Source organism: Rhinatrema bivittatum, chromosome 8 (genome assembly GCF_901001135.1).
Source record: "Rhinatrema bivittatum chromosome 8, aRhiBiv1.1, whole genome shotgun sequence".
In the NCBI taxonomy this organism is placed as follows: domain Eukaryota; kingdom Metazoa; phylum Chordata; class Amphibia; order Gymnophiona; family Rhinatrematidae; genus Rhinatrema; species Rhinatrema bivittatum.
This window is the reverse complement of record NC_042622.1, coordinates 174,178,030-174,204,599: the sequence shown is the minus strand read 5'-3', so window position 1 is coordinate 174,204,599 and position 26,570 is coordinate 174,178,030. Positions and strand designations below refer to the sequence as shown.

Sequence of the window (26,570 nt, the reverse complement as noted above, 5' to 3'; positions counted from 1 at the left end):
AAGAGGCCACATAAACGTGAATTCTAATACATGCAACGGCTACACTTATTTTCTAAAAGGGAAAGGGTGAAAATTATTCCTCCCAAACTACCTGCCCACATTTGAACCTGCTCATATTGTATGGAGTTTTCCTGGGAGCGCCTCTGACTGTGGATAAGCGTACCCATGGTTAGCCTGTACTCATGCAGGTTTACGTGCATTTAACAGGCCCTTTCCATGGGTTTATACGTGGGGGAAAGGCCTTTGAAAACAAATCGCATAAAGGCTAAGAGAAATAAGAGTAAATTAAGGATTGCCTGAAACTTGCGCTTTAGGGCCTGGATCAATATTGGAGTCAATCCTGTCCCGTTTTCCTTGTTTCGGTCATAAATAGGTGTCCCACCTGGGCTTCTACAGAGGTGAAGAAGAAAACACAAACAAACTTAGTATTCCAGTATTCAGTGCATCCGATTCTTAATTCATTTTGGTTGTTACTCCTTTTACCTTTCTACATGGACTTTTTTAAGATGTTTTCGAAGATCATGTGGACCTTTACAGGGTGTAGTTTTTCTACATTTCAAAAGAAATGATAGCACATAAAAAGTGTTTAAAATATACAAGTGAGAACAGAACAGCTTATACACTCGTGCTACTGCTATTCATCCCCATTTGGCTACCTTGGAAGTGATCTCTACTTGATGATCCAAGGAATAATATAGAGAAAGGGCTGCAGGGATCTGCATTCATGGAAAAAAAAAAATGGGTCCTATTTGCATCCTTCACGACAGGGGGGAAAAAAAAAAAAAAAAAAAGGATCCTAGCATGCGACCCTAAATGAGGCATCACTTCTTTAAGTAGCTAAAAATCTGCTCGTATAATTAAGAAAGCCATCATTGCTTACGTTAAAACTTCAGCAGCGAGTTTTTGGGGTAACCGGAATCTGGTTTTCAGGTTTATTCCTTGGAGGTCAGAGAGGGTGACAAGAGTACTATGACCTCGTCTGGGGCATTCCATCTTCAAAAAAAACAAAGTGCATTTACTTTCCATGAAACAAAATAAAATAGTTTACAGGATATTAAGTTCTTTATCAGTCATATTATACAGTTTCAGTTTTCATATAACTGAAATATTGATGATCAATACATTTTAATTAGATCTAATTAACTGAATTATCAGTTAAAAAGATAAAACAAATAAAAAGATAAAAGATAAAATAAGATTAAAAAAGAAATAAAAACATCGGCCATGGTTATTTTAAAGCAAATTGGTTCTAGGAACAAGAATTTAAGTTTTAATGAAAGATGAATACACCAATTTTTGAGGCACAGGAGTACTGCATGTGCAGTAAGCAAAATGGTTTATTAAAAATCTACAGCTCTCATTCTTTTATTTTCAGTACTGTTCAGAGTCCAATATGTTTGGACTGTCATCTGTACACAACTTAGAAGGGCAAAGGATTGCAATACCTGAAAAATTGGTGTATAAGAATACCAAATTCAGAAAAAACTTGAATGCACATCCTTCAAAAAGACTTGCACTTTCTGCAAACAGCAATACGACATACAGGTTAAAAAAAGCGCAGATCTTCCTAGTGGAAGGCCTAAATAAAAGGGTTTCTACAAATAGACAGTACAATCCAGCCTTCTATATTTTAGTTCCTGCAGTCTCTCTTTAATAATGCCTTTACCTTTTCAGTAGATCTAGTCTTTTTTAGCTTCACGTTCAGAAGGTCCGAGAGTGTTATTTGTGTTGGTCCTTTTTTCAAGGGTACTTTCTAGAAACACAGGATGGAGTGAAAAAAAAAAAGAAAAAACCCACACATGCAATTAGAATGAGCACATCCAAATGTTTCCCAAACTGGAAAAGAAAAAATATTTGTTCTGAAAGGAAAATTAGTTCTTACCTGTTAATTTTCGTTCCTGTAGTACCACGGATCAGTCCAGACTGTGGGTTGAGCCTCCTTTCCAGCAGGTGGAGACAGACCAAATCTGAAAGGGTATCCTATATGAGGACAGAGCCTACCCTGCAGCCCTTCAGTATAACCATTGTCAAAGCAGAAAACAACAGAACAAGAATAGGATCAAGCAAGTAACCAAAACATTCAAGTGAGCAACTGCATAACAATGTAAAAAACATAGTAAAACTAAGCGTTCTTGCATATACTTGGTGCTCGAACAACCAAGGCTTCCGGTGTAATCGCTCAGTGTTCTGTAGAAAACGAAGTATCGAATTCCTTGAATCTGCAATAAACTTCGAGTGGACAGTCAGAAAAAGACAGACAGGAGAGCCAGAGGAAGGAGAGGAGTGGGACATCTCAACCCCGATTTCACCTGGTCGGTAATTATCCTCGGAACAACTGCGGGACCCGGATTGCCAGGACCCGGAAGGAGGCCGCCCTTGTGACGTCAGTAGGGAGCATCTGCTGGTTTAAATTGAGCAGCCGTCGGCGCGCTGCCTAAGCCGCGCGCTCCATAAGATGCGAACGGCTTGGTCTGGCTTAGGCCGGAAGGCTGACCCCATCCTTTCTCCTGGTGTGAGATTCCTTTGATCTCCCTCGAATTCTAGTTACATTTGATGTGATCTCATTTAGCTGTTTTTCTGTTATACTTGATTATTATGCCACATACAAAACGGAAGGGCAAAATCAGGCAGGAAGCTTCAACCCCTGCGAGATCAAGCCCTATACAAACAACTTTAACAGGCTTTTACCCATTAACAGAGAATTTGACTCCGGAGAGTCCCATTACAGTGATTTGTGAGAAGCAAGCACCATCACTGTCGGGAGAAGTCAGTCTAAGTTCCGGAGCTCCAACAACACCTGCTCCACCCAAGAGTACTTCGGCCACCAATAAACCAGGCTCACTCATCATACGGTCTGCGTTTTCTGAGGTGAGCACGTTTGGGGAGGATCGTGGTGTGAGTGAAGTAGTGCATGGATGGTGTGGAAGTAATAAATCCACACCCCAACTGGGGGAGTTAAGAGTCAGAGAGACTGTGGTGGAAACCGCGGGAAGATCACAAGAAGAACTTGGACGGAAGGTGTCTCTCTCCCCCATTGAGAACAATGCTAAACAATAATTAACAAACTTATTTTTTTTTATCTTCTACTCCTAGTGCTAGGCCTGGAAACCCTAAACATATATCTTTAGAAATGGTGTGGCAAGCTATAATAGCGCTACAAAATAATGTTGTGAATTTGAATACCAATATAAAAGAAATGCAGAATGTTTTGTTGAACCTTAATCCCTTGGTTATCAATAATGGTGCATCATTGGAAAAAGGAGAAGAGTTAACATCAATAAAAAATGTTCAGACTAGTAGAATTAAGGGGAAAACTATATTATCTAGAAAGGTTGAAAATTTAGAAAATACTGTTTGTTATCTTTCCTAAATGTAGATTAGTATCACCCAGGGAACAGTTAAAGCACTATTTTCTTGAAATCTTGGCTTTTACATCAGAAAATTTGCCATTAGTTACTAATGCTTATTTCTTAGCTGAGAGGAATCAGGCTCTAAATCAAGACGTGCAGGATACATTAAATGTTACAGATTTAATAGAACCAACCATGAACCAGAGCTTGTAGTGCACTCTGCTCCATAAATTATAAAGTCCAAAATAAGTGCACACAAAACTTAACTTGGTCAGTGTTTCAGAATCCACTCCATTTATTGTTCCGTCTGGTAACTCCTTACATTTACACCACAAAGTTCTGTTACACACTGCATACACACTGCCTCAGTTGTATGCAAATCTATTTCATGCATATTCATTAGGGGTATCCTGAAAACCTGACTGGTTTGCAGCCCTCGAGGACCGGACTTGCCCACCCCTGGTCTATCCTGATGTAGCCAAAGAAACCCAACTAAGAAGGAAGAAGTTTATAACTTTAGCAAACTTAGCTAGAACTTTTGGAATACAAGTTATGATAAGGTTCCCATGCAAATGTACTTTGCGAGTGGAGGGTGTAAAATATATATATTATGATCCTGAACACCTAGAGAAATTCTTGGAAGAGCGGAAAACTCAAAGAGAGGAATAAGGAACCCCCAACCAGGATTAAGTTGGAAGTTTATTTAACTTCTCTGTACTGCTTCTGTGTTATGTATTATATATAGGGAAGTACCCCTTTTCTTGGTTAAAATTCTTGCTTATATATAGGCTCTCCAGTATTGTTTAGTAATTGGGACCCAGAGAGTGAAATTATGATTTAGTTCTTAAGGTTATATTGTATGAATAATAATCTGTGTGTTCCCTTAAAACAATTTTCAATGTAGATTGAATATTTTATAAATGTTTTGATTTACTTGTAAATTTAAAAAAGGATATAAATAAAGAATAAAAAAAAAAAGAAAAAGACAAACAGGGAAGGGCGTCTGGACTGATCAGTGGTACTACAGGAACGAAAATTAACAGGTAAGAACTAAATTTTCCTTTCCCTGTATGTACCAGGATCAGTCCAGACTGTGGGATGTACCAAAGCTTCCCTATCCCGAGTGGGACCAAGACAGTCCCGCTCGAAGCACTTGTCATCCAAAGGAACCAAAAACCGGTGCTTGCACATCCAGACGGTAGTGGTGATCAAAAGTATGCAGAGACGTCCAGGTGGCGGCCCTGCGGAGAAACTGATTGACTCTCCACCCAGAAGTAGCTTGAGAACATAACGAATGAGCCTTTAGGCCCTCCGGGACCACCCGACCTTGGCAAAGATAGGCTGAGGAGATCACCTCCTTCAACCACCGCGCAATAGTGGTCTTAGAAGCCGGTTTACCCCGATTGGACCACTCCAGAGGACAAAAAAGATGGTCCGAGACCCGAAAGTCATTGGTGACCTGAAGATACTGGAGTAGAACTCGTTTGACATCCAGTTTACGACGATCGCCCCCAGCAGTACCTGCAATCTCCTCTGGGGAGAACGCTGGAAGCTCTACTGACTGGTTGACATGGAAGGTAGAGACAACCTTCGGCAAGAAGGAAGGCACCATCTTGAGGGAAACACCTGAATCGGAGAAGCGCAAAAAAGGTTCCCGACAGGACAATGCTTGGATCTCGGAAACGCGCTGAGCGGAGGAGATAGAAACAAGGGAGGGAAAAAAAAACAAAAACACTGTTTTGAGCGCGAGGTCCTTTACCGTAGCCAGACGGAGGAGTTCGAACGGGGCAGCACAGAGGGCCTAGAGGACCAGATTAAGACTCCACAATGGGCAAGTGATGCGAGCAGGCGGACGCAGATGTTTGACTCTCCTCAGGAACCGAACCACGTCCAGGTGGTGCGCTAGGGGATGACCCTCGACCCGACCCAAGAGAGAGCAAAGAGCAGAAACTTACACGCACAGGGAACTGAAGGAAAGGCCCTTAGAGACCCTTCTGAAGAAAAGAAAGAACCGAGACTGGGGCAGAGCACGCTGAGACACCCGACTCCTCACAAACAGTCTCAAAGACCTTCCAAACGCACACATAAGCTAGAGAAGTAGACTGCTTCCGGGCTCATAGCAAAGCGGAGATGACCTCCTCCTTATAGCCCTTACGCCTCAGGCATCGCTGTTCAAAAGCCAGGCCACTAGACAAAAGCAATCGGCCTGGTCGAAAAATACGGACCCCTGCCGAAGTAGACTAGGAAGATGGCCTAGCTGGAGGAGTCCGTCCGTCGCCAGGTTGACGAGATCCGAGAATCATGGTCTGCGAGGCCACTCGGGTGCTACTAGAAGTCCTGGCCCTCGATGTAGTTCTATTCTTCGGAGAACTTTTCCCACCAGAGGCCATGGAGGGAACACGTACAGAAGGACGTCCGTGGGCCAAGGGAGAGTCAGAGCATCCACACCCTCCGAGCCGTGCTCCCTCCAGTGGCTGAAGAACAGATTGGCCTTGGCATTGCGCAAGGTCGCCATGAGGTCCAGGTGAGGGGGACCCCACCTGTCGACAATCAGATCCATGGCTTCTTCCGAGAGTTCCCACTCTCCCGGATCGAGCGCTTAACGACTGAGAAAAATCGGCCTGAACATTCTCCTTGCCCGCGATGTGAGAGGCCGCCAGGCACTCCAGATGTCGCTCCACCCAGACGAAGAGCTGGCTGGCTTCTAGGGCCACCAGGCGACTGCGGGTGCCCCCCCGGATGGTTGATGTAAGCCAGGGTGGTGGAGTTGTCGGAGAGAACCCTCACCGCTTTGCTGCATATCAGGGGCAGAAACTCCTGCAGAGCCAGACACATCGCCTGGGCCTCTAAGCGATTGATGTGCCAGCGAGTCTGAACCGGCGACCAGATCCCGAGTGGACTGGGACAGGCAGACCGCACCCCAGCCCGAGAGACTAGCGTCCGTGGTTACTATTGTCCACTGTGGAGATTGAAAGGGCATTCCCCGGAGAAGATGAGGAAGCGAAAGCCACCACTGCAAGGCAGCAATGGTAGAGTCCAAAAGAGGGAGGACTATGTGAACTGTTCAGACACCAGCTGTCAATGGGATAGCAAAGCTTTCTGTAATGATCGCATATGAGCAAAAGCCCAGGGAACTAGGTTGATGGTGGAAGCCATGGACCCTAAGACCTGCAGCTAGTCCCAGGCCGTTGGAAGAGGTAGCGAGAGCAGATTCCGAACCTGGTCGATCAACTTGAGGACCCGCGTACGGGGCAGAAATACTTTGCCTTCGCGAGTGTCGAAGTGGGCTCTCAGGAACTCTAACACCTGGGAGGGCTGAAGCTTGCTCTTGGAGAGATTCACTATCCAACCGAGAGATGCAAGGAGAGCTAATACCCGATCCACTGCCTGTCTGCAAAGAGCCTCAGACTTGGCCCGTACAAGCCAATCATCCAGATAGGGGTGGACTAGGATTCCTTCCCGGTGGAGGGCTGCTGCCACCACCACCATGACCTTGGTGAAGGTGCGTGGTGCGATCTCGAGTCCGAAAGGCAGGGCCCGAAACTGGAAATCCCGGTTGAAGATGTAGAAGCAAAGATACTTCTGGTAATCGCAGTGAATCAGAATATGGAAGTACGCCTCTGTCAAATCTAGCGAGGAGAGGAACTCTCCGGGGCGAACTGCCGCAATGACCGCTCGCAAGGTTTCCATGCGAAAATGTGGGATCTTGAGGGCCCGGTTGACCCTCTTCAGGTCTAAGATCTGTCGAAAAGCCCCGTCCTTCTTGGGAACCACGAAGTAAATAGAATACTGGCCTGCGCTGTGCTCTGATTTTGGGACCGGGACCACTGCACCCAGATTCAGTAGTCTCAAGCGGGAAGCGGTAGAGCAAACCCTCGTCAGATGACCGCATGGGGAGAATACGAAGAGATCCGGTAGGTCGCGAACAAGTTCGAAAGCGTAACCATCTCTCACAATGTCGAGGACCCACTGGTCAGACGTAATTTTGACCCATTCCTCGAAGAACAGAGAGAGTCGACTGCCCAGAAAAGGAACAGAGGAATGGGTCGACTGGACTTCATTGTGTGGCAGGCTTTGGGATGGGGCGCTGGGACTGGCCCTCGCAAAAGGAGTGATGCCCACGAAAGGACAGAGACCAATATTGAGACTGAGAAGAATAACCCCTAGAGGAGCCACCTCGTCCGCGGGGGTGTATACCTCCTCTGTCCCCGGAAGAGAGGTCGGGAGGGTGTAAAGGAACGAGATTGTTTCGGATAGTCCTCCGGAAGCTTATGAACCTTATTTTCCCCCAAGGAGTCAATAAGCTTCTCAAGGTCCTCTCCAAAAAGCAACTTACCTTTGAAAGGCAACGTGCCTAGCCGTGCCTTGGAGGACGGATCGGCCGACCAATTGCGTAGCCAGAGGAGCTGTCGAGCGGATACCGCCGAGGCCATCACCTGGACACGGAGGAGGTCGTAGAGCGCATCAGCCCCACATGCGATGATGGCTTGCAGACGTTCAAGCCTGCTCCGCCTCTGCAGACGGGAGGTCCTGGGTGCTGAGTAATTGTTGAGCCCACCTGAGACCTGCCCACTGCAGATTGTCGCTCGGACCCCCAGAGCCCAGGATTTCAAAGGTTCGTTTCATATGGGCCTCGAGCTTGCAGTCCTGTCCGTCCTTCGGAGCAGTCGATCCCACCACAGGGAGAGTGGTGTGCTTGGTGACCACAGAAACCGAGGCATCCACGGTGGGGATTTTCAGCATGTCTAAGCATTCCTCCAGGAGGGGGTAGAGCTTATCCATAGCCCGCCCCACCCGGAGTCCCGCTTCGGGAGCCTCCCATTCACACAAGAGCAGCAATTTGTGCATAGGATGAAAAGGAAAAGCGCTTGCTGGGGCCCCCCCGAGTCCCACCAAGACCGGGTCCATATTCTTGGGCAAGGAGGCCGTAAGGGTATCCCGCAGGGGGCCCCTCCAGCCCTAGCTCCTGGAGGACAAAAGGGATGAGGGGCTCCAACTCCTCACGCTGAAACATGCGGAGAACCCTAGGATCGTCCCCCTCCAAAAAGGTGGGAGTGCGCTCGCTAAATCAGAAGTGGGATCGGGAAGAACTGGAGCAACTATGGGGGGGGGGGGGGGGGGGTGTCACCCCCGGGATCACCCGCATGGATCCCGGAGGTTCCACGGCAGGACAAATAGGCAGGGGCACAGAATTTTCGCAGGGGCGGGGGGCAGCCCTCCTCCTCCTCCTGCAAGCTAGCCAAAAAGGATTTATGCAGGAGGACAAATTCTGAAGAAAAACGAGTTTTAAATTTCCTGGGGGGGGGGGGGGGGGGGAATAAATAAATTATCGCTAAAAACTGGCTCCCCAGCCCCAGGCAGCTCTGAATCGGGAGCTGTAGAAAAACCCTAGATGGCCACAGTTCCCGGGCTTTGCTGACCTGGGAACGGCCTGGCCATGCGCTAGGGAACCCGTCCCCGGGCTGAATTTGCCTGCCCTGCCGAGGAGGGGCCCTTCCTCACCAGGCAGGCAGGCTGAGCAGAGCCCCTCGCGCAACAAGGGCTGCCCACAGGCAAGGCAGGCTGCTGGCCGCGGCATCCTCAGTGGAGCCGCGCGCTGAAGAAAAAAGTTAAAATTAACTATGGATTGGCAGCTCGCCGGCAGGAGCGGAGGCAGGGGAGTGAAGCCAGCCGATTCAAATCCCAGGTAAGCTCAAAAATCAAGTTTGCTTATAATTTAGTATTTTATTTATTTATTTTTTTTAAACTCAGACTGAGCACAACAATGGAGCCCTATGCTCCCTAGGCAGCCAGAGGGGGGGGGGGGGGGGGGGGGGGGCAGACAAAAGACCGGACCACCAGCCTTGGTCCCCACACCTGGAAGCAATCACGGACTCAGGCTATGCTCCGCACAAAGGGCGAAGCCCCCCTGAGTCCGGCAAGAGTCTCCTGCACAGACTAAAAATTAAACTTTTTTTTTTTTTATAGAAAGAAATCCAATCAAGATCCCTAAGGAAGAAGTACTTGCTTGATCCAAGAAGAAAAGAAGAAAAAGAAGGCTGACTAGCCTAAATCAGGAGACCGAAGGGTGAGCTGATCCACCTGCTGGAGACAGACAAATACTGAAGGGCTGCAGGGTAGGCTCTGTCCTCATATAGGATACCCTTTCAGTTTTGGTCTGTCTCCACCTGCTGGAAAGGAGGTTCAACCCATGGTTTGGACTGATCCGGGTACGTACAGGGAATCCATGCTTTTTTTTACAAGTGGAAGCAATCATATGGGTTGATTCAAAAACTCTGCCTCTTCACTGTGCACAGCATGAGAAGTTTCTAGTAGGAATATGCATTCATTGGTAATGAAACAAAAAGTAAACAAAGTTGTTAGCTTTCATTTGTATTTGAAAAAAATGTTTCTCCGTTATTGCAATAAAAAACCCCCACTAGCCATCCCCTCCCAAAACCCTCCTCGGATTCCTCCACTCAGCCTTCCTAGATCTACTTACCACAAGCCTGCTTTCTTCTTGTAGGGCAGAATAGGCCATGGATTGCTTCTGCCTCAAGTGTTACAACAGCACCAGCAGACTGAGGCTGGCATCATTTACAACTAACAGCAGCCAGGCAGGAGCGACTGGCGATTGCTCCTGCCCCATGCAGAGAGACTGGAGTAAGCCAGGGAACTGGGGTTTGTGGGGCTGGAAAGGGGGTTCTCTATTGCTGCAGGGGTGACCTGATTCATTTGAAATGACCCCCCCCCCCCCCCCCCCCAAATAAGTACAGTCTTAACATCTGCTTTCTTGGTACATTGAGAAAACAAATTCAAAGTGATGTATTAAAAAACCAGCAAGGATAAGAGATTAGGGGAAGTAAAATATTTCTCATCAGATTTAATCTTCCAAGAAGAGATCATCCACTGTAGGAAAGGATTCTGTGTGGTAGTTAAACATTTAATTGGTCATGATATCAAGACGCTGCCAGATGTTATTACATCTGAATATAACACCTGGATGGTGTTAGTTCAGCATTACAACATCTGGAAATTAATTGCACATTGACCTTTTCAGCAAACCATGCAACATGCAAAGAATGTAGGTTTCTCAGGGGAGTATTGCTGCTGGAACTTTACAATTGTGTTGTGTTTTGGAAATTTATTTTTTTTTTGTACTGAGTTCTAGGAAAATCTCTCAGGCTGGTCAGTGATGGCTGTCCAGCCAGTCTGGTTTTTCAGGATATTCAGAGTAAACATACTAAAGATTTTCCTGAAACATTTTGACCAGCCAAGTGGTGCAGGAAGACTGGGTTGAGAAAAATGGTTGCACAGCTAGGAAATCATGAAGGTCCAGACCCAGATTCCCTGTTCCAGCTTGACTGACTGTCACTACAGGAGACACCCAAAGCAGCTGATCCAGGTACTGATTTGTCAAAGTACTTTCTAAAGCATTTGCCGTAAGCGCAGAATAGACCTTATAGAAAATCAGAGCCCTTGGATCATGACAGCACTCTGTGGGGCCAACACCAAGACCATCTATCAGAGAACGGATGCTTTCTGGCAGGTATAATTGCACCTCATTTGTGCTTTCCTAAAATTCGAGTCAGCCCCTCCATAGCATATTCACAGCAATCACATTAATTCTTACCTCAAGTGCTTTGTGGCTTTCAGCCTTTTGCAGGCTCAATGGTGGCTTCTTTATGATAAGAGCTGGTGGTGGTGGTGGAGGTGGAGGAGGAGGAGGAGGTGGCGGTGGAGGTGGAGGAAGTGGTGGCAGTTCTGGCTGTGCCAGGCTCGTCCGCACATGGCCAGATGCAGCTTGCGAGTCAATGTTCTGTTTGCAGTGCTTTTGACAAAGGGAATTCTCTAAAGAGCCGAGAACTGCCTCCTTTGTCTGAAAGAGAATTTCTTCATTTGTACAAAATACATAAAATTACATTTCTTCTGCAGCTGGCAATGAAATAAAAATTGACAATACTGAAGACAAATTGGCCTCTTTGGTTAAAGATTTTTCCCAGACAAATTTTGTTTGAAAATATTAGAGAGAAGGGAAGCATATTTTGCAGATTTTTAAAAAAAGTGCTGCAAGTGCCAAAGCCGGGAGATACTCATGACTCGGCCCAGCACTTGCCATGCAGATTTTAAAAACCGTTCGAGTACTCGAGTATCTCCTGGTGTGCGCACAAATTTAAAAGTTCAAAAAGGGGCGGGGCATGGGCAGACCGAGTCTAACATGAAACCTGTGCATATTTATGTGCTCAAGCGCTCGCCAGGGTCCCCTACTGTGTAACTTTACTTCTGCTATGTACAGTTACTAAGTAATAAAAAGGAAAATTGGTTCTTACCTGCTAATTTTTGTTCCTGGAATACCATGGATCAGTCCAGACAATGGGGTTTTGCATCCCTACCAGCAGATGGAGGCAGAAAATAAAAAAAGCTTTTCAGGCATTGCTATTTAACCAAGAGTGCCACCTGCAGTCACTTGTACTCAAGACACAATGACCATTTCCCAAACTCCAAGGATGTCTCCCCCTAGAGCGAGCTGAGGAATAAGTTGGCATCACCAACAAAACTGTACCCTCAACTTAGGGTAATTAAGAAACTTCCAATCCCCAAATAACTGAGAACTGTGTACAATCTTGTTCCAAATTCTGCAGCACCAGCAACATCCAGAAGTGGTAAAGTCTTTCATCAGAATAAGGGCACAGGAGTCTGGACTGATCTGTGGTATTCCAGGAATGAAAATTAGCAGGTAAGAACCAAAATTTTCCTTTCCTGTTCATTCCCCAGATCAGTCCAGACAAGTGAAATGAGCCCAAGCCCCTCTACACTGGGTGGGATCCTGAAAGACCTGCACGTAGTACACTTTCACCAAACAAGGCTTCCTCCGGGGTCCTGACATCCAACATGGTAATATTTAGTAAAAGAGAGCAAAGAGGATCAAGTTGCTGCTTGACAAGTCTCCTGTGGAGAAACCAACTGACACTCCGCCCAAAAAGCTGCTTGCACCCTAATCAAATGAGCACGTAATCCCTCAGGGATAGACAGACCTTTACAAATATAGGCTGACACAATCTCTCCCTTTAACCACCATGCAATTGTGCTCTTAGCTGCTTTGCAACCTTTCTTCGGTCCACCGAACACAAAGAGATGGTCTGACCTCCAAAATCCATGTGTCACTTATGTATCGCAAGAGAACCTGACGCACATCCAAAAGGTGAAGCTCCCTTGCATTGGCAGAATCCGATGCGGAAAGCCCAGTTATTCTACCACTGGCTAATATGACCTTGGGCAAAAAAAGAAGGCACCACACACAATGAAATGCCATCGGAAATTCGCAAAAAAGGGTAACTGCACGATAAGGCTTGAAGCTCTGAAATTTGTCTCAAACAAATTGCCACCAGAACACTATCATCAGGGTAAGTTCCTTCAAAGAAGCCCTCCTCAAAGGTTCAAAGGGAGGTCCACACAATACTTTAAGAACCAAATTAAGATTCCAAGACGGACAAAGTCTAGGGACCTTAAAAGAGCAAAGGATTTGTTTCCTAAGAAAATGTACTATGTCCAGATGAGACGCTAGAGGTCGTCCCTGCAACAACCCAAGGCTACAACCTGGACTCAAAGAATTTTAGGCTAAACCCTTTGACAAACAGTCTTGCAAAAAGGACAAGACCTGGGCAACTTTCGCCTGCAAAGCTTCTGCATTATGGACTCCACACCAGGACTCAAAACACTCCAAACTCAGATATATGCCAAAGAAGAGGATCTTTTAGCCTGAAAGATTAGTAATCACAGGCTCTGAATGCCCTTTCAAGTGGAAACATCACCTCTCAAAAGCCACACTGCTAGACAGAAGTGATCCGCCCATTCTGAAAAGATGGGTCCCTAACATAGCACTCCCTTCAAGTGGCTTTACTGGACAGGCTCATCTACCGCCAGCTGAACTAGATCTGCAAACCACGAATGGCATGGCCACTCTGGCACTACTAGGTTCACTCTTCCCAGATGGTGCTTGATGTGCCTTAACACCCGACCTATGAGCAGCCACCGGGGGAAGGGGGGGGACGGGACGGACACGATACTTAGGAGAAGTCTCACTGGACCAAAGCTGAACCAGAGAGAGTGTGGAGCCAAACTCCCTCCAGCAGCTTAAAAACCTGTTCACCTTGGTATTCTTTTGCCATTAGATCGAACTGGGGCTTGCCCGGCCTCCGCTGACTGCTCCTATTCCCTGGGTCCAGTTGTTGCCTTCTGAGATATGGACAATGTGCAGGCAGACCTATCTGCCACGTGGGAAGCTGCTAGTGCTGCTAGATGAAGTTCCACTCAGGCAAAGATTTCCTGAACCTCCTGAGCCACCAAAGGACTCTTCATTCTGCCCCCATCTATTGATATAGGCCACCATCATTGCATTGTCAGAGAAAACATGTACCGCACATCCCTGAATCAGAGGATGAAAGAACAGCAATGTCCTATGGACCTCCCTTGTTTCCAGAAGGTTGATCGACGAGTACACCTTCCACTGACCCTTGGGCTGTAGATCCCCGACATACTGCTCCCCAAGGCTGAGGCTGGCATCTGTGGTCACTATCACTCAGTCCAGAATTTCCAGATCCACTCCTTTCTCCAAATTGGGACGCAACAGCCACCATGAGAGACTGGACCTGGATTCTTCCTGGAGCAGTAACAGTAGCTGAAGTTCCTCCAACAATGGATTCCAATGGGGCAGGAGCACCTTCTGAAAAGATTACATGTGAGTAAAAGCCTATGGCACCAAAAACAGCATAGAGGCCATGGAACTTAGCACTTGTAAATAATCCCAGACTTTGGGAACCTTCATATCCCACAGACGAACCACTTGTGACTGCAACTTGATCACCCTTGTCTGGGGTAAGAAACACCCTGCCTAACTGGGTATCAAATTGTGCTTCCAGATAATTCAACGACTGGGACAGCTCCAGATGGCTCTTTGCCAGGTTTATCACCCAACCCAGGGACCTTAGATGCTCAGTCACTCATCGAATGGGAACAGTGACACTCCACCTCTGACTTTACCCCAAATATGACAATCGTCCAGTTATGGATGCACTAGTATCCCTTTCCTCCTATGGGCTGCCGCTACCACCATCACCTTCATGAACATTCTTGGTGCGGTAGGCAGCCCGAAGGGAAGATCTCGAAACTGAAAATGCTCTCCCAGCACTGTAAAAATGCAGAAACTTTTGATGGTCTGCTTGGATGGGAATATGAAGATATACCTATGTTAGATCCAAGGAGGCAAGAAACTCCCCCTTGTGCAACGTTGCAATTGCTGTCTGCAACATCTCCATCTGAAAACACGGCACCTGCAAGGCTGCATTGACATTGTGGATATAGAATGGGCCAAAAAGAGCCCTCCTTTTTGGGGACCAACAAGTACACAGAATACCTTCCTCAACCCTGCTCTTCCTGCGGCACCACGATGATGGCTTCCAATCACTACAGCCGCAGAAGGGTGCCCCGCACCGCTACCTGCTTGACAGGCAAAGCGCAATGGGACACCACAAAGACCTCTTTGAGGGGACAAGAAAATTCTAAGGCATAGCCATCCCTTATTACTTCCCTCTGGTCAGAAGAGACTCTGGTCCACTCCTTGTAAAAACAGAACAACCTTCCTCTGACAGCTTTCAGGGCTGAGTGGACCAGCCCGTCTTCATTGGACAAATTTTGCACCTCTAGAACACTGACCAAAGCTCTCTCTGGCCAGCCTACAGGTCCCCCGAAAGGACTGCTGCTTTCCTGAACCCTGCTTCTGTGTGGATCCAGAAGAACCTCTATTGGAGCGAAATCTCATTTCATGAAAGCGAGCATGCAGTGGGAAGGTCTTACTCCCTCTCTTATCTTCGGGCAATCTATTCCCTTTAGAATCCACCAAATGTGTCATCAGCTTTTCCAGATCCTCTCCAAACAACAACTTTCCTTTGAAGGGGAGATTACAAAACTGCGCTTTTGACCACACATCCGCCAACAATTACACAACCACAGGAGTCTTTGAGCGGCTACAACAGACACCATATTCCTGGCCGAAGTCCAAAATATATCATAAAGAGCATCTTCCACATAGGCCACCCCCACCTCCAACTGAGCTTCCTAGCCAGAATCAGCAGAAGTCCCTGAAGTCTTCGCCTGTACCTTCTGCACCCAGCACAAATCGCAGCTCTAAGGCTCAGAGCAGAGACCTAAAACAGCCTCTTTAACAAGATCTCTAGCTTCCAGTCCTGGACGCTACCAACCCTGCCACAGGGACTATAGTCTTCCTTGTCACCGCTGCATCCACCTTTGAAAGCTTCCAAAGTGCTAAAGCGTCCTCTGGCAAAGGATACAACCTTGCCATAGCCCTGGCCACTTTCAGTACTGCCTCTGGGAAATCCCATTCCCTGTCAATCAGCTTCTTCACCTTCTTCAGCAAAGGGAAAACCTTTGGTGGTCCACGCAGTCTGTCCAACACTGGGTTTACCCCCTCATTATCTGAATCTCCTGCGCAACTTTGATCCCCCAGCTCTTCCAGAACCTGGGGGATGAGAGGCTGCAACTCCTCCTTATGGAACACTCTCACCCACCTAGGGTCATCCCCTTCTGCAAGAGGAACGTCCTCCACATCTGGCTCACTATCTATTGGGCCAGTCGCAGGATCCACACCCTGACCAGCACCCTGATCAATACGTGGATCTTCCTGAGGATTGTCTCCTTCAGACGAGCTCTCCACTCCCGATCGTCCCAACCCCAGCAGGCAAAGAATGCCCCCTGACCTGGGAGCGCCTCAGCTTGAAGCTTCTTAGCTGAGCTCTGTGACTTCTGGGGGGATGACTTCTGCTGCTTCCTTCTTGGCGAGGTAGGCTTCATGCAGCAACAATACAAAATCCATTGCGTTCCCTGTCTTCTACAGCTGCCAAGTCCTCCCCTGGTTCTGCTGCCACCTCTCTACTTTCTCCAGTCTTTTGTTATGCTGGAGAAAATGGAGGATGGGAAATCCCTTCACTCCCTGTCCATGGCAGGCCTCCTGCCATGTGGAGACAAACATGGCCGCTGTCTCCTTCAGACCCCCTGTAGAACGGGTGCATCTGCCTGCTGAGCCTTCTGCCGAGGCCCCTTCATCTCCAGAAGTGCAGCTAGTGCAGAGGACTGCATTGAGGCATGATTGCCTCCCCCCACCAACTCAGACTTTCCTGCGCTCCACGGGAGCCCGCATGAAGAGCGATGCAGCCCACAGTTAAAAATAACTAACTGAGCAGGAGAAAAACAGCTCCGACTCTGCTGCAGATGCTGTCCCAGCCCCGGAAGTTGCACTAGCCATGTGCACCTTCTTCCTCACCCCGACTAAGCCAACCGCCGCTGCCGAGAAAAAAAAAAAAAAAAAAGGAAAATTGGTTCTTACCTGCTATTTTTGTTCCTGTAGTACCACAGATAGTCCACACTCCTGGGTTTTGCCTCCCTTCCAGCAGATGGAGATAGAGTTTCACAGGCACCACCTCTTAAATAGGTGTGCCACCTGCATCTCCTCAGTATTAACCAGCACCCAAGCATAAAAAACTTTAACAAAAGCGTTCAACCAATTAACTCTACTATATCCCCTGGAACAAGCAGAGGATAAGGAAAATCGCTAGTAAATTTGTAACACCTCGTAAAAGGGCCAATGGGAAACCTGTGCCATTCTTCAGGATTTATCAGAATTAAAGTATACAGATAGAGTGGACTCTCTAAAACTCCTCTCCACTACTGGGTGGGACTCTAGAACAAAAATTAGTAGGTAAGAACCACATTTTCCTTTCCCTGTACATATCAAAATCAGTCCAGAATCCTGTGATGTACCAGAGCGTCCCACTTGAACACGTTCACCAAAATTGTTGACGTCTGAGGCTTGGACTTCCAACTGGTAGTGTCTTTCAAAGGTATGTAAAGATTTCCAAGTAGCCGCCCTGCAAATATCTTGCAGTGAAACTAGTTAGCACTCTGCCCAGAAGGCTGCTTGCGAATGGGTAGAATGAGCCCTTAACCCCTCTGGGATGGGTTGACCATGGCAGATATATGCAGAACCAATAGCTTCCTTCAACCAACGCGCTATTGTGGCCTTTGATGCCTTCTGACTCTTTTGCACCACTCCAAAGAACAAAAAGGTGATCTGAATCTGAAACTGTTAGTGACCTCCAAATAATGCAACAAAGCCTTCTGACATCCAACAGTCTTAATTCCTTTGCAAGAGGCATACCAAACTCTAGATTTGTAAAAGGCCAGAAGCTCCACTGACTGACAGGTGGAACACCTTCAGCAGAAGAGATAGCACAGTCCTCAGAGAGACTTCAGAATCCGAAATCTGCAATAAAGGGTTCCCTACATCACAAGGGTTGAAGCTCAGACACTCTTCTGGCTGAACAAATCACCACCAAGAAAACAACTTTCAGAGTCAGATCTGACAGAACTCTGATTGCATGGTTCTGCAGCAGGGGAAGAAACTCTTCCAGAGCCAGATGCACTGCCCTTGTCTCCTGGTGATTGATGAATCAGGTCACTTCTTTCATAGACCATTGTCCCTTCATTGCCTGGGACTGACACACAGCCCCCAAGCAGTGAGACTGGAGTCTGTAGTCACTACCATCCATTGAAGCACCTCGAGGTTCACCCCGTGGCACAAATTGACCCAGCCAAGCCATGACAAAATACTGGACGTGGCGAACTCTGTAAGCGGTAGTAGAAGGTGAAACTGCTCTGAAATCGGATCCCACTGGGATAGCAAGGCTTTCTGTAGTGGTCTCATATGAGCAAACGCCCATGGGACCAGCTCCAAAGTCGAGGCCATGAAACAGAGGACCTACAAATAATCCCAGACCCTGGGCACCGAGGCCTCCAATAGGTTCTGAACTTGCGTTTGTAGCTTGAGAATCCGCTCCTCAGTGAGGAAAACCTTGCCCACATGTGTATGAAAACACACCCAAGAATTCCAGAACCTGTGAAGGTGGCTCTTGGCTAGGTTCACAAGCCAACCCAAGAACCTCAAGCTGTGCAAGACCACATCTACTGCCTGCCTGCAAAGGACTTCAGACTTTGCTTGAATGAGCCAATCATCCAGATATGGATGAACCAGCTCCAGAGTCTCCTCAGGCAAAGGATAAAGCTTATCCAAAGCCCTACTAACCTTGAGACCAGTTTCCGGAGATTCCCACTCCCTGATAATCAATTGCTTGACCTTCCTATGGAAAGGAAGAGTTCCTTGACCTGGCCCCTCAAGCCAGCCATGACTGGATCCACTGTGTGTACTGATCCAGCTCCTCCTATGGAACCGCTATTCCCAACTCCGTCAGAACATGTGGAATCATAGGACCCAGCTCTTCTCTCTGAAGCAGGTGAGAGATTTCAGGATCCTCCCCTTCCATGGCCAGAATCTTTCCAGACTCTCCCTCTTGATCCTGACCACTGCTGGGAAGAGAAACACAGAGGGGATCCTCCCCCCCTCCCCCGAGGGTAACCCCTGGTCGGACTCCTCCAAGGAAAAATCTGCTGCAGTCCTCTGCATCAAACATCTAACATTACAGATCCTTGTGGGCCCCGGCGTCTGACAACCTGGGCACTTTTTTGGGTGGATCCTCCAGGGCCCTGCATCTGGAAGAGCAACTCTGCTTGGCTTGACAGACCAGATATGCTTTCTGCAATAAAATCCAAAGAAAATTGAGAAGGGCCACACAAATCTCCCTCCAAGGGATCGGGATCCCCCCCGGGCCTCCTCAGGGCTAGAATTGGTCAGCAACAGTGCTGGCTGGAGATCCCCTCCCTCTGTCACTCTCTCCTCCGCAGCTGTGAAAGTTTTCAAGATGGCCACTGTTCGCATGCTTATCAAGAATAGGTTGGCTGTTTCTGTCATAGCAGCCAGCGACCTGCCAGGGCAGTGATGCTTAGATGACACCACTACAGATTCCCACAAAGAGCCCCCTCCACCAGAGAGGCAAGCAAGAGCACTGGCCACCTGTGGAGAGCCACAAGCAGTACTCCCTGCACACGGAGCAGCGGCTCGCACGCAGCATGGCCCAGCGAGCCTAACCTCGCAGCAGATGCCAGAGACCGTGAACGGGATTAAGAGCCTCAGGACCAACTCAGCCTGAGCGCCCTGCCTTTGCCTGCCCCCAGCAATGGTGTGAATGCTGGAAAACAAGTACTGCTTTTCTTTTTTTTTTTGCAGAAACCTTACTGACAAGAAAAAAAAAAGTTTACTTCCCTGAAGGGTTGCAGAGGCTTCCCATGATCTTCGCTGAGGGGCAGGGAGCCAGACCACCGACTGTCACCCCCCGGCGTATCTAAAAGAGCAAAATTTGGGATCCCCATCCCCTGCTCATCCTTAATCAGATACCAGGAGGGATGGTCCCACCAGGACCTGCCAACCTCCTGGGAGGAAGTCTGAACAATGTCCAAGAATACCTAAGAACCTAGTACACTCCTTTTTTAAACTTGGGTACAGAACCAAAGGTTTTACACCACCTCCATCTGCTGGAGACAGAGAAATATTAAGGAGATGCAAGTGGCACACTGGTTTAAGAGGCAGTGCCTGTGAAACTCTGTCTCCATCTTCTGGAAGGGAGACAAAACCCAGGAGTCTGGATTAATCTGGGTACGTACAGGTAAAGGAAAACTGGTTCTTACTTGTAATACCACAGATCAGTCCAGACAAGCGGTTTTTATTCATCCCTACCAGCAGATGGAGGTAGAGAACAAAAAAAACTTTGGGCACTGCCACATATACGAGAGTGCCACCTGCAGTCACTCAGTATTAATCAATACCCAAGCCAAGATAAGAAAAATAAAGAGCGAACAAGGCTCCCAACATCGATACCCCTGACTAGATAACCATGCAGAAAACACTAAATCCTAGAAATTGAAGCCAAAAAAATGGCAAATCTGCTTTGCAAATACACAACTGTTTAAACTTTCTCTTTTTGTGTAATTTATAATATGAAATGTAATCACTTTTTAAAAAACAATTCTTACAAATTCCACATAAGATGGATGGGACCTGGGCTCATTTATGAAACGACCACCGCACATCTTAAAAATGTTTTATTTCTTACGTGGAATTTGTAAGAATTAAAAAAAAAAAAAAAAAAAAAAAGTGATTACATGTCACATTATAAATTACACAAAGAGAGAAAAAGTTAAGTTGTGGGTTTTGTGTTTGATTGAGGTATTACCCATACGGGTGGTTTTTGTGTTTGGGTTTGTTGCAAATAAATACGGCAGTAGACCAAGCAGTCTTTCAGCAGAGATCCTCATGGCGGGCCTCTGGACTGATCTGTGGTACTACAGGAATGAAAATTAGCAGGTAAGAACCAATTTTCCTTTCCTGAACATACCCAGATCAGTCCAGACAAGCGGGATGTACCAAAGCTCTCTTACACTGGGCGGGAACCTGAAAGACCCGCTCTAAGAACACTCTCTCCAAAAGGGGGCCGCCTCCAGGGCCCACACATCCAAAACGGTAATGCTTGGTAAAAGTGTGCAATGAAGACAACACTGCAGCTTTACAGATCTCTTGGGGAGACACCAGCTCACACTCAGCCCAGGACGGTGCCTGAGCTCATGTCAAATGTGCTCCAAGACCCACTGGAACCGCTCTTCCTTTTGATACATAAGCTGCAGAGATCGCCTCTTTCAACCAACGAGACAAAAAAAAGCCTTACACGCCTTTTCGCCCTTTTTTGCTCCCCCCGAATAGGATGAACAAATGATCAGAACAACGAAAAGCATTAGTGACTTTCAAGTAACGTAATACCATCCGTCTCACATCCAAAAGGTGATGTTCTCATCCCATCGAGGGATTCCAAGCCAATCCAGAAACTCGGACAACTCCACTGATTGGTTTTCATGAAAAACAGACACCACCTTAGGAAGAAACTAAGGTACCGTATTGGAGGATATCCAGAGAAACCGATCACGGCACGAAGTGCCTGCAATTCTGAAATCCTTCTAGTCAAACAGATAGCTACCAAAAAGACAGTCTTCAGAGTCTGCATCTTCAAAGATACCCGATTCAGAGGCTCGAATGGCCCCTCGCAAAGGACCCGTAGCACGAGATTAAGATTCCATTCCAGACAAATAAGACACAGAGTTGGACGGAGATGTTTGACTCCTCGTAGAAAAACGCACCACATCCGGATGGGATGCCAAGGCCTTTCCCTGGACTCTCCCTCTGAGACAACCCAAAGCGGGAACCTGGACCCGAAGGGAAATATGGGCTAATCCTTTGGTGTTATTATTTGTGATAATTGTGGGTGGATCCTTGGGCCGTAGCAGATGACCACGCCCACGGGGGAAGATCCCGAGAGGGAGCATCGGTCAGGCTCAGAGTAGGGAGACAGACACACACTAGTTCTTTTATTAAACTGTTTTAAAGAACCATCAAAGGTGGCAGTAGTGAGCTGGAAGAGCCCAGCTGGGCTGTAGTCCCTCAGGTACTGGAACAGCAATCTAGGATGGCTGAGCTGTAGAGAAACTGAGATAGTGAGTAGGCAGGGTATGCAGAGTTCAGGAACAGAACATTGATGGTAACACTCACACAATAGTCTCTTGGAACAGCCCAGGAGCTGGAATGAAGTATGCCCTCGAGGAGCGAGTACCTAGTTCCAGGGAAAGCCCAGAGCGAGATGGTAACTCACTGGTGTTGTAGGCAGCGGTGACTTCCTGGCAGAAGTTATATTCAGTAGCAGGTCCAGGAAAGTGGGCCCTCGAGGAGCGAATACCGGTTCCAGACTGCGACCTGAAAAGCAAGAGAGAGAGCGAGGCCCCCCCGAGGAGCAGGTACCCCTGGAAAAGTCCAAGGAGGCAGAGTAGCAAGGTAAGCGGAGAGCGAATCCCATCTGCAGTGATACCTGGAGGTAGCTAGGTAGGAAACCCTTTGCTAACTCGATTAGCTAGCAAAACAAGAGACCTTAAATATCTGGCGATGACATCATCTCAGGGGGATGCCCCTGAGGTTCACGCCATAGCTGGTACTTGAGTCAGGGCTGCGCCGCGTGCGCCCTTAAGCCTCAGAACATGGTGGAAGGCAGCGTCTAGCCGGTCCGGGAACGCCGGAGGAAGTCGGCAAGATGACGCTGCGGCAGCCAAACTTCCATCAACCAAAGAGGGAGTCGCCAAAGAGGTAAGGTGGGTGGAGTGGAGACGTCGGGCAGCAACGGTCGCAACATTTGGATAAAGCCACCTGCAAAAAGAGACAAAATATGGGACACAGACACCTGAAGAGGATCCAATCCCTGTTGTCCACAGCAGATCTCAAACACCTTCCATACCCTGGAATAGACTAAAGAGGTAGCAGGGCATCTCGCTTGGAGCAGTGTGGTAATTGCTGGTTCTGAATACCCGCTCATGCAATTGCCTCCTCTCAAAAGCCAAGCCACGAGACAAAAGCCATCCTCCCGATTGGAAAACATAGGACCCTGAGATGTGTGCCTGAAGTCTGAAATCAACACAGAGATTGCAGCTTGGCTTAAGCCAGAGAGGATTCTGGGTAACAGACTCTGGCTATGAAGAACTCAGACTGACCCGAGTTTGAATAGACATCTGGAATGAATTTGAAGCTGGGCAAAATATGATGGAGGGTCATGAGGTCACAAAGAGCACATGGACGAAGCCATGTTCTCACAGAATACTGTCTCGACTGAGGGGCCCAGTGTAACTGGAGATCCCCCCGAGATTAAGAGTCTGATCAAGAGAATGAAAGACTGACAGGACAAAGAACTAACAGAAGATTGACAGTACTCAGCAGACACGTGGGTCTCATATAGGCTTTAATTGGATCTTAAGGTAAAGGGGGGGGGGGGGGGGGGGGGGAACAGGGCAACTCAAATTTAGCCTGTCTTATTGGGACACAAGACACGTGGTATGTGATCCTTCCACAGAATCAAGCACTTCAGAGATTGAGACTGTTACCTATAAAAAAAAATAAAAAAAAAAAAAATCAAAAAGGTACTAATGTACAGGGAGACACGCAGGAATAGCTTTTAAAAGATGGAGCTGTTACTCCAGGTCTCCCAAAAGGTCCCCTAATTGCTTTTACATAACCAAAAATAAACTTAAATTTGTTTCTACTCAAATTTGGTATTGAACCTTTGAGTTCTTGGGGCAGCACCTTTTAAACTGATTTTAAGCCTAATTTTACAATTTTACAGGAGATCCGGTAAATGGGTCAGGCGTAGCGGTCCGTCCACTGCCAGCCACACCAGATTCACAAACCACGGATGGAGAGGCCATTCTGGAGCCACCAGAATCACTGACCCCATGTGGCCCTCTACACGCCTGAGTACCTTTGCTATCAGCGGCCTCGGAGGAAAGACGTACAAGGAGGACTCCGGTCAGCCACGGACATACGAGAGCATCAAGCCCCCACTGCCCCGGGCTCCCTCCAGCGGCTGTAGAACCTTTGCGTCTTGGTATTGAGACTTGTTGCCATGAGATCAAACTGCGGGGTTCCCCACCATTCGCAGAGAAGCTCCCAGGCCCTCAGAGAATTCCCACTCCCCCGGATCCAACTGCTGCCGGTTGAGATAATCCGCCTGGACGTTGTAGACTCCTGCGACATGGGAGGTGGGGATTCCTTCAAGATCAAGCTCTGCCCTCTCGAACAGCAGCTGAGCCTCCTGCGCTTCCGTGGGACTCTTGGTTCCCCCCTGGCGGTTGATGTAAGCCACCGTGGGTGAATTGTCCCAGAAAAAAAAAAACTCGCACTACCCAATCGCAGACTAAAGGTAGAAAACTGCTCCAGAGCTCGGCGCACCACTCGTCTCCAGGTGATTGATGGACCATGTGTGTTCAGACATCGATCAAAGGCCCTGAGCATACCTGCCCAGACAAACTGTCCCCGAGCCCCAAAGACTTGCATCCCTGGTGACACCACCCACTCCGGGACCTCGAGAGGCATCCCCTTCTCCCGATTGTTCTGCGTCATCCGCCAGGTCAGACTGGTCCTGGCTGACTCCATCAGAGTCAGGGGAAGGAAATATTGTTGCGACAGAGGATTCCAATGGGACAACAAGGCTCTCTGCAGAGGCCTCAAATGGGCAAACGACCAGGGCACCAGTTCCAATGTGGACGCCATCAAGTTCAGGACCCGTAAGTAATCCCAGACCTTCGGCACCTGTAGACGAAACAGATGCGCTATCTGCCCCTGAATTTTATTTACCCTGTCGTCTGTAAGAAACTCTGCTCTGCTGGGTGTCAAAACGGGCTCCCAAGTATTTGAGGGAACGGGAGGGGACCAGATAGCTCTTCTGCACATTGATAACCCAGCCTAGAGATTCCAGGAGCAACCGAACTCTGTCCATGGACTGCACACATTACTCTAGTGAATTCGCCCGTATCAGACAATCGTCCAAGTATGGGTGCACCAGCAAACCCTCCTGTTGCAGTGCCACCGCCACTACCACAATCACCTTTGTAAAGGTCCGTGGGGCGGTGGCCAGCCCGAAAGGCAGCACTTGAAACTGATAGTGCTGTCCCAGAACCATGAATATGAGAAACTTCTGGTGCTCCTGATGGATGGGGATATGCAGATAAGCCTCGGTGAGATCCAGAGACACCAAAAACTCTCCTCCCCGTACCACTGCAATTACGGCTCACAATGTCTCCATCCAAAAACGTGGTACCTTCAAACTCTGGTTGACTTTTTTCAGGTCTAGGATAGGTCAGAACGTGCCTTCCTTCTTGGGCACCAAGAAATAGATGGAATCTCTGCCTTGCCCCTGTTTGGACACTGGCACCGGTACAACTGCCTCCAGACTTCAAAAATGCTGAAGCATCTCTTGGACCGCTGCCCACTTGCTTCGGGAAAGACAACGCGGCTCTAGAAAGACCGTTCACAGTAGGCGAGAAAATTCTAAGGCGTAGCCGTTTCTCACCACGCTCGACACTCACTGGTCGGAAGTGATCTTGGTCCATTCCCCGTAGAGCCAGGCTAGCCTGCCCCCGATTACCAGAGATGAGGAGTTGACCTGCCAGATCTCATTGTGAGGACTTATTGCCACCCGCACCCTTGGTGGATCCGCCTCTAGATGACCTTCCAGCCCCACGAAAGGACTGTTGCTTATGCGAGGACTGTCTTGGGGCAGAGGGCCTTGTCTGACGAAAACGTCTGGACTCCCAAAAGCGAGGCCGAGAAGAGAAAGGTTTCCAGCTAGACTTTCGGTCCTCTGGCAGCCTATTGCCCTTTGCCTCTCCCAGCGACTTCAGACGATCGAGGTCCTCACCAAACAGCAGTTTCCCCTGAAAGGGCAGATTACAGAGCTGAGATTTTGATGACTAGTTGCATAGCCACAAGTGTCGTCTGGATGCCACCACAGACACCATAGCACGGGCCGTGGTTCTCACCAGGTCATACAAGGCACCCGTGCCATAGGCAACCCCTGCCTCCAGACGGGCCACCAGGACTGGGGAAAGAGTCCCAGAGGCAGACTGTTCCTGTGGCTTCTGGACCCAACATAAATAGGCCTGCTGCATCAGACTTGCACATACCACCGCTCGCAGGCCGAGCCCCAGGACCTCAAAAGCTTGCTTGAGAGGCACTTCCAACTTCCGATCCTGAACATCCTTCAGAGTGGAAGCTCCAGCCACCGGAATAGTGGTCTTCTTAGTGACTGCCAAAACTGCTGCATCCACCTTTGGGCCCTTGAGAATGTCCACATGGTCCTGCAGAAGAGGATAAAGCTTGGACATCGCTCTGCCAACTCGCAGACCAGAGTCAGGGGAATCCCACTCTCAGTTGATCAGTTTCTGGATTTTATTCGGAATTGGGAAAGCAATTGGTGGGTGGGGGGGGGGGGGGGGTGTCTCCGTAGGCCATCCAGAACCGGATTAACCCCTTCAGCATCTGAATCCTCCAGGGTGAGCTTAATCCCCAGCACCTCCAACACTTAAGGTATAAGCGGGCGAAGCTCCTCTCTTGAAAAGCCAGATCACCCGCGGATCATTGCCTTCAGCCTCTGGAACCTCCAAGATCCCCTGTTCAGTTTTAGTCCCCTGGGCCCAGAAGAGGACCCCCAATCGGGTCCCCATCCTGATCGGCCTCTGAGGAGACCTCATCCTCCTGCTTAGACCTGTCCAAGTCAGATTCCAATCGCGCTAGCCGTCCCTTGGGAGGTAGAATTCGCGGGCCTGCGGAACCTTTAGGGGGGGCCTTCTCCCACCTTGCCGAACCCGTCGGGCCTTCTGTGACACCGCACTTACCTGCCTGCCTAGCCAGGAAGG

The 26,570-nt window shown here is 48.3% G+C and overlaps 1 protein-coding gene across 7 annotated transcripts in view; it reads right to left on the bottom strand.

Moving 5' to 3' along the window:
- PRR11 (proline rich 11) overlaps positions 1-26,570 on the bottom strand; it is a 61,801-nt gene that overhangs the window by 19,893 nt on the left and 15,338 nt on the right. For 5 of the 7 annotated variants that reach the window (XM_029611483.1, XM_029611484.1, XM_029611488.1 and 2 more), the window contains exons 5-9: positions 10,963-11,208; positions 1,667-1,753; positions 881-993; positions 484-549; positions 297-390 (exon numbers count right to left, since the gene is read on the bottom strand). In XM_029611483.1, the coding sequence (XP_029467343.1) occupies positions 297-390; positions 484-549; positions 881-993; positions 1,667-1,753; positions 10,963-11,208 (606 nt within the window). The remainder of the gene's footprint in view (positions 1-296; positions 391-483; positions 550-880; positions 994-1,666; positions 1,754-10,962; positions 11,209-26,570) is intronic. The other 2 variants (XM_029611485.1, XM_029611486.1) reach the window with 1 other exon arrangement.